The sequence below is a fragment of the Tinamus guttatus genome, unplaced genomic scaffold (assembly GCF_059628265.1).
Source record: "Tinamus guttatus ecotype Peru unplaced genomic scaffold, ASM5962826v1 Tinamus_guttatus_pri_ptg000667l, whole genome shotgun sequence".
Lineage (NCBI taxonomy): Eukaryota > Metazoa > Chordata > Aves > Tinamiformes > Tinamidae > Tinamus > Tinamus guttatus.
In genome coordinates, this window is record NW_028289201.1 from 45903 (window position 1) to 53709 (window position 7807).

At 52.4% G+C, this 7807-nt stretch overlaps 1 protein-coding gene across 1 annotated transcript in view; it reads left to right on the forward strand.

Annotated features, from left to right (window-relative positions):
• The window catches only part of LOC148591933 (olfactory receptor 14A16-like), a 43396-nt gene extending 35866 nt beyond the window's left edge, over positions 1-7530 (forward strand). The window contains exons 2-7 of the mRNA XM_088536431.1: positions 3260-3321; positions 3724-3880; positions 4311-4567; positions 5195-5280; positions 5907-5965; positions 7427-7530. Coding sequence (XP_088392557.1) covers positions 3260-3321; positions 3724-3880; positions 4311-4567; positions 5195-5280; positions 5907-5965; positions 7427-7530 — 725 coding nt within the window. The remainder of the gene's footprint in view (positions 1-3259; positions 3322-3723; positions 3881-4310; positions 4568-5194; positions 5281-5906; positions 5966-7426) is intronic.
• Positions 7531-7807: the final 277 nt, after the last annotated feature.

The window sequence follows — 7807 nt, forward strand, 5'->3', positions numbered from 1 at the left end:
TCAGTCTGTGGCAGCTCATCAGTGATGCTGTAAGCGGGGGTCTGGGCCCATTCTCTTCTCTGTCTCCTATGCATCTATGTAAGTCTCCCATTCCCACATGTCCTGTTTAAAGTGACAATTTCTAACATCCCCTTTAGTGCTCTATCTGGACACATTGTGACTCCTCCCAATACTCTGTATACTCAGAAACCTGGTAGCTGGTTTGCCCTTTAGGGCGGTTAAGGCTTGCTCTGTCTCCCTGTAGTCTGCCCCATTAGCCAAGTTCTTACTATATGTACGGATTGTATGGACCTAGCATACATTCAAAGAGTGTCATTATTGTGAATGAAGCTATACTCTGCTTTATTTTTTTTTGTTTCTTTGTAACTAAAAGAAGATCTCCCTGTGTCTGTTGGCAGCCAAATGTCTAAGTAAAGCAGGTGAGAATTGGGGCAGGGGAGCTATAACCTTGAGTGAAGACTTAGGTGGACTAAGGCTAGCTTTGAACATGAGTGATTTAAATTCCTGAGAGGCTGATGAGGGAAATAGTAGGGATGGGGAGGTGGGGAGAAAGACTGTGCGTACGGTATCTGATCTCTGGGATGCTGCTCTTCCTACATGTTCTGACTTCATTAGGAGTCACTCTGGATGGCTATGAATTGGATCTTGTGCTGTCACTTATTCTTTAGAATAATAATAGAAAACTTTAAAAAGATGAAATACTTGTATATACTTGTTTTCTTCAGCTTTCAGCTACACTCCCCAAGCCTCACCAATTAGCCATGGACACTTGAAGAAAATAGCAGGGAGAGTTCGGGTTTATCAGGGCTTTTTGCTTTTTAATGATCTTCATGCAGTACTTGGAGCTGAGTCCATGAACTGCAGCTGTTGAAAGGAGATTGAAGAAATCAGTGAAGAAGTCAAAGTCAGAAGGAAACCCTAAAGTTTTGTAGACATTACTGGATCCCTCTGAGGCCATTAACTACAACAACTCACCAGGGGCTGATTAAAGCTAAAAAATCTAATCATTGGTAATAGTTAGGTAGAGAAAACACTCAGGTGACCCTGATGCTGATTACATTCAGAGCCCAGGAGAGAGTGCAGAGATCGCCCCACACGTCCTGGAGAGCAGCCCCAGCCCTGAGCACATGCAGCGTCCAGGAGCTGCTGACAGAGCCCTCCAGTCCATTCCCCCTGCTGCAGGCAGTACCACGGGCTATGGAAGTTCTCCAGTGGCTGCTGGAGAAGGCGCTTGTGCAGCACAGCGGGACTGACAGCTCTCCGTCCTGGTCAGAGCTGTGTGGGCAGCTGTGCTTTGGCACTTGTTTGGGGCTTTGGCCCTTTTCAAAGACAGCACCAAAGACGCACAGGATGAACCAGCACAAACTGGGGCCATGGACTGCGATTCACTGGAAAGCCTCTAAACCGGTAACAGCCGTGCGTTGCTCTTTCTCTGGCTGTCGTATTTAGGAGGAAGGAAGGACCCGGAGCTCTGGGCAGTGTGGGGACACCCTGGGCTGAGGGCAGGTGTGAGGCGCCGTGTCCCTCAGTGTCCCAGAGCGTGTCACAGAGCATGTCTCAGAGGGGCTACTGGCACCCTCCCACCACCCCACAGACCTTGCTCAACTAATTTGGGACTTGCTCAACTCATTTGCTCCTGGGACTGTTTCTTGGGCAAAATCATGATATCATGCAAGCCCGTCAGCGGTATTCGTGCTTCACAGGAATGTTTGTAGTGAAGTAAAAAAAAAAAAAAAAAAAAAAAAAAAAAAAAAAAAAGGTTTGTTTTCCTTTGATTTTATTTCACAAATGCATTTCAACACGGCAGCTCTGGGAATGCTGAAATGTTTTTAAAATTCCTCTTGAGAATTGGTTGGGCAAAACTCCCTTTTCAGCTTCTTCACAATTCTCCTGTTTAACTCACAAGCTTGGGGCTGGTGAGGTGAATTCTGGATTTGGTGCAAAACAAGAAGGCATGAGGGTGTTCTCTGCTCTGGCAGGGGGTGTATCAGTGTGTAGTTGTGCTCTGAAGATGTCTGTGGTTGCACAGGGCCCTTGTGTCCCTTTGGGGTGACGTGCAATGTTCCCAACACAAAGCTGTCAGTGTCGTCTTTGGGAGGTTTGTCTTCCTGGGGGATTTCTAGCTGCCAAAGGGCTGTGAAATCTCTCCTTAGAAAGGAAAGAATCTCCCCAAGGGAAGGAGTTCCTGAGAGAATCTTTCCTGACAGAGCAGCTGGTAGTTATCAGTGTTGTGCACCAGGGGGGCTTCCTTTATTTTGGGTAGGAATAAGAATGAGCTCTCTGTTTTGTGGCAAGCTGCGGCTGCTTAGATGAACCATCCTCTCCTCAGTTCTTTACGTATCTTTTCTTTTGGCCTCAATGTCCTCCCCAGCGTGAGGTGTGGATGGTTGTTGCTAAGGCGTGCAGATCATGGGGAGGTAGGCAGGGGACGTGGGGGGCATCCTCCAGGAAGCCGAGTGCTGCCCCCTTGTCCTTGTGGGGTGAAATATAGGGAGGTGCCCGACGGTGGGGGTGGCCAGGCCCTGCAGCCTTTTGTGACACGGGCTGGGGTCACAGTGGGATGTCCCGCATCACCATCAGAGCTTCCCTATAAGTAGGGCGCCCCACGCACACTGCCGTGCGAGGCCACGCTGAGCCCTGGCACTCGGCTGCTCTCGGCTCCCCTCTGCTCGTGGCAGCTGCTCTGCAGTGAGGAGGAGAGGGCAAGAGAGGCAGTGCAATAGCGCTGGGCTCTTTGGTGTGCTGGAGCGGAGGAGCTGGTGGCCTGTGCCTTGAGCCATGGAGTCATTTTGCTCAAACTTCCTCCACTCACTCTCTCAGCGGCTCGTGAGATTCCGTAAGGAAAGTAAGTCCGAAAGGTCCCTGAGTGTCCAAGGCGGTGGTGGGCAGAGGAGTGTCCTCTTAGTGGGGTGGGAATGGATTGGCCGGTTTTGCCAGGGAGAGGGTCAAGCTTAGGAAGGAGCATGTGAAAGGGCAGCAGTGCTGTTGGCAGAAGGCTGAGGTGAGCTGGTGCTCCCGCAGGACTCTAGAGAGGCACTGGGAACTGTTCCTCTTAGAGCTCTGTGCCTTCCTTTTCAGGGGAGTGCTTGTAGTTGGAAGGCTGTTGGAATGTCAGTTCCGCTGCCCTCCTCTGCAAGGGTCCTTTGTGGGATTGTGGTGGTGGTGGGTGACGCTTGCTGCGTCTGCGTGGTTTGGCAGGGTTGGCATGGAGGTGAGCTTGTGCACTTCAAGCACAGCCCATCTTTCTCTTCCTGCCCAGATATCGCTAAAGTTTGGGACTGCGCGTGCGAGTGTTACCGCCAGGCGCTGCTGCAGAACCAGGTGGGCTTCTCTGCTCCTTCTCCCTCAGACCCTGATGAGCGCCGATGCCCCCATTTCCGTGCTGCCTTTGAGCAGCCGTATTGCTGTCCTCTCTGAAAGCAGAAGCGATGTGCCTGCAGGAGCCTGTGGGTTGCAGTTCTGCCCCAGAGCCAGCTCTTTCTGCCACGTCTTGCACCTCCTTGGGTGGTGTTCCCTACTTGTGGGTCAGCGCTGAGCTGTTGAGAGGTGAGGGGTGGGAGAGGCCATGGCTAGAGAGTGCAGGGCTCTCCTGCAAAGCACCTCATCTTCCTGCATTGTAGATCCAGTCCTTAAGCACCCTCTGAGTGCCCTGAAAAGCTATCCCTTACTTTTTGGGCATGTGAAAAGCCGCCTCATGTTCTTTACATGCTCTCTTCTTTTCAGACTGTCCAGCTAGCAGGCGTGGGAAACATGTTCATCATGGACAACTACTTGTGCTCTGTGAGGAACAAGAGTTTCCCTGTTCGGAGGCCTGTCTTACATCTGGACAACGCGTTTCTGAAGGAGAATGACCTCAGCTACGAGAACATCCCGTGGCCTGGTTAGAAGCGTGATGCAAAGCTGGTGTTTCCCTCGTGTTGTGGCAGGGCTCTGCCTGGCAGCTTGTAGTTAGTAGTGGTCTAAGAGAGCTGCAGGGAGCAGTGAAGCAGAGGTGGGAGGAGGAGTTTTCTCCAGGGCCCTGTGGCCCGCTGGAGGGGGCCCTGCATGGCTCTTGTGGGTCAGGAAGGACTGGGGCTGTGTTTGGAGTGGTTCTTGCATTCCTGTGAAACCATGTCCAGTTTGCTAGGAAGAGCAAAAGGTGTTTGGGGACGGGTCCGTACCCCCCAAGCAAGCGGTTTTCTGCTGAAAGGGGAGTGGGTGGGGAGGGAGGGTGTTGAGAAGGCTGTGGAGGGTGTGCTGAGCTGCCAGGTGAGTTGAGTGTGCCCAAGGGCTCTTTGAGTGACTTTGTTGCCTGCTGCCTTTTTTTGCAGGGCATCTGGAAGTTGCTCAAGTGAAGCTTACCACCATGGTTATGAGGACCCACCTTTCCCTGCAGAAGGTGTCCGTTTGTCTAAGGGCAACTCAGACCTTGCTTGTGTGGGCCTTGTCCAAAGGGGAAGATTTTGACTTCGTTTTCAAGAACATCGGCATTCTTGTGTGCCGAGAAAGGAACGTCACCATGAGGTTTTTTGAAGACTTCATCAATGAAGTAGATGTGACGGGAAAGCTGTCAAAATCTTTCCTGCGGGTAAGTCTGGGAAGTGTTGAGTGCTCCCTCTGCTTCTTTAGAAAAGAGGCCCCAGAATTCTCTCTGGCTGTGGAGTGCCTTGGGTAGACTTGATGTGCCATCCCGGGAGCTCTCTGCAGAGAGCTTGTCTCACCTTCGGGAGAGACTTGCCAACACAGGAGTCTTTGAGAGCAGCTGTCTTGGGTCAGAGGAAGGATGCAGAGCGGTAGCCCATGCCTGTTGGGAAGGGCTTTGGGAAGAAGACGAAGCACAGGGCAGTTTTGCTGCTCCTTCCCCCTCCACCAGCCTCTCATCTTCCAGTAAGCCATGCCGGCAGAAAGGCCATCAAAGGCAAAGCTTCGTGCTGTGCTGCCTTGTCCTGAACTCTTTTTAGGAAAGAGCTTGTTGCCTGAGGGAATCTCCTTGTGACTGGCCTCACCAAAGGCCAGCAGCATTAGTGCTCCTTCTCAGGGTTTTGCTGGGCAGCATGTCTGTGCTGGGACAGGGTCTGATGTTGATGCAGGAGCCCGTGGTGTGAGAGTTGTGGAGGAGCGGTTTGTTGTGTGGGTAGTAGTAGGCAGTTTCCACCCTTGTGAGCCAGGGGCTCTTTTCCGGGGGTGACCGTGTGCGTCTCTGTCACTTTTGCAGACACCAGCCTTGAGGCCTTTGATCATTGCCCGCACAGAGACGGCTGTTTTTCAGATGCCTCCTGGGGGTGTCTTTGTGTTGCCACAGTGAGTATGTTTCCTTGTGTAGGCCTTGACTGCCTGACTGAGCAGCTTCTTACCTCCTGCTTCATAGGACCAGCTAGAGGGGCCTAGGGCGTAGATGCCAGGGCTTCTCTCATCAGGAGGAGTAGTAGTGGTGCTATACGTGTGAGCAAAGTCCGTGGTCATTCTTGCCTCATTGGGAAGACATGTGTGTTGAGGTGGAGTCACCTGGAGGAGGTTCTGCTTTCCATTGCTCCCCAGTGAGAGGGAGAGAGGAAGTTAGGGATCCCTTTGCATACATCCAGCTTCATCTGCTTTCTTTTGAGAGAAACTGAATAACCCCCTGCTAAAGCTCAAGAGGTTTCTCTTCCCTGCATGTTTTTTTTTTTCCCTGAAAAGCATCTGTGCGAAGCTGTGTCCCAGCCTGATCTAGACAATGCCCTTGGATGGAGTTTCTTGTGCCATCCCAGCAGTGGAGTGCTGTGCACTAGGGCTCCTAAGATGCACTGCTGCCTTGCACCAACTTCTGCTTTGCAAAACTGTAGAGCTTACAGTAGCGTTCCACCCTCTCTGTGAGCAGCAGCTGAGTGGAGGCTACTTGGGACTGGATTGCCCCTTCTTGAAACTGGTTTCACCTTTGTTCTTTCCAGATTTATACGTAAAAATGCAGGTACAGAACAAGGCTTGCCTGAACAGACGGACAGCAAAGGTACTGTAAGCACGAGCGTGGAGAGCAACCCTAAGGGGCGAAGACAGCCTATATGTGTTGGCCTTCTCAGAATGAATGTGTGCCATGCCAAAGAGATTCTGTCAAGTGACCACACTGTCCCTCTGGCCCCACTTGGAGAATGTGCACCCGAAAGAATGGCCTAAGGAGAGCTCAGGGAACCCCATGGTCCTTTAGAAGGGGGGCTCGGGCAAGATGAGGAGTGTGAAAGGAGCAAGGGCTAGGTGATCTCTAGAGGTCCCTTCCAACCTCAACCATTCTGTGATTCTGTGTGATTCTATGAAGAATCTTCTAGCAAGCTGGCCTCCAAGCCTAGCTGAGTGTGTGCTCCGTGCGCAGTAGCCCATGTGTGATCAGGCCAACACGTGCCTCTTGTGGGAAATGTCCCGCAGAAGCAGATGTGAAGAGCTTGCATGCTTTGTCCTTGCAGGTGGTCTGGTTGGTGAGCGCCTCCTCTCCCAAGAGCTTGTTCTGCCAAAGCAGAGGAGTGATGGGGAGATGGCAGGAGAGGCCCCTCATAGAGCACGTCGGGTGAGGTGAGACTCTGGCAGAAGCAGCTTTTGTTAAGCGTTCTGTGGAAGTTGCGGGAGGGAGCTGTTGCTGTTGGACTCATTTCTAGTAATGGTGGGAAGTTCCTGTCATGCTCTGGGTGGGCTTAAGTCCTCCTAGTGGGAGGGAAGTGTGTCGCAGTTTGGAGTGAGCCCCCCACCTGAGGTATGGTTGGTGTGCCCTTGTGATTTGCAGGTTCGCAGATGAGCAGGACGTGGCCAAAGCCATGCAAGAAGCTGCCAAAGAGCCACCGCTGGCAAAGAAGGAAAGCAAAGGCGGCTCTGCAAAGGATGCTGGCAGAGAAGGTTCCGTAAGAGTTGCTGGCACTTTTCCAAATCTGGGCCAGTGCAAGAGTGTGAGGGGAAGGTCCCAAGAGGCAGCGTGATGCTCTAGAAAGGGATGCATGGAGCATGCAGGCAGCCTGAAAAGGCTGCTAGGAAGGCTGTCTGCAAGGCTGGCAGTGTCTGGGCTTGCAGCATAGTAGCCCATGCATGGGCAGGCCAGCCCTGTGTGGCAAGCATGCCAAAAAGGCAGGTGTGAAGAGGTGCTTTGTAATTGTAGGGCTTCTGGCTGCTGAGCGCGTCCCCTCGCGAGCACATGTGACGTCAAAGCACACGTGTGCTGTGAAGGGACCAGAAAGGGAGAAGAGCAAGGCGCAGGCTAGAGCTCACGGAGTGAGGTGAGAGTATGGCAGAACTGCCTTTTGTTAATGCTGTGCTCCTGGATATGCACGAAGGAGCTTTTTCCTTTTGGCCTGTTGCCTGAAGTAGTGCTCGGAGGTGATAGTGCCGTGCCCCATGACTTCTAGGACTTGTGTCTGGGTGGGAAGCGTGTGGCGGTTTGTGTTAACGTGTCCTGTGTGAGGTTTCATTTGTGCGTGCTCCTGGTTCCCAGGGGTGCAGATAAGCAGTGCCGGGGCCAAGCTGTGCCTGCATCTGGAGAGCTTCTTCAGCAAAAGCAGGCAAGAAAAGGCAGCTGCGGAGAGCACCGGCCCGTAAGAGGTAATGCAACAGTGAAGGCTGCATGTCAGAATGTGGAGCAAAGAAAGCAGAAGGGTGCAATCCCTCTGGGAGGAAGGGGATGTTCTGGAAAGAGAGGCTAGGACAATGGAGGGAGTTTGAAAGGGCCAGAAGGAGTCAGGGCCCTCTCCAATGCACTTCATGCCTGAGCACTGCTGAGTTGTTGTTCTGGTGGCTCGTGTGCTGGAGATGCAGTTGTGGAGAGCTTCCCTGTTGTGTGCTTCCAGGAGACCTCACTAGTAAGCGCCTTCTCTCC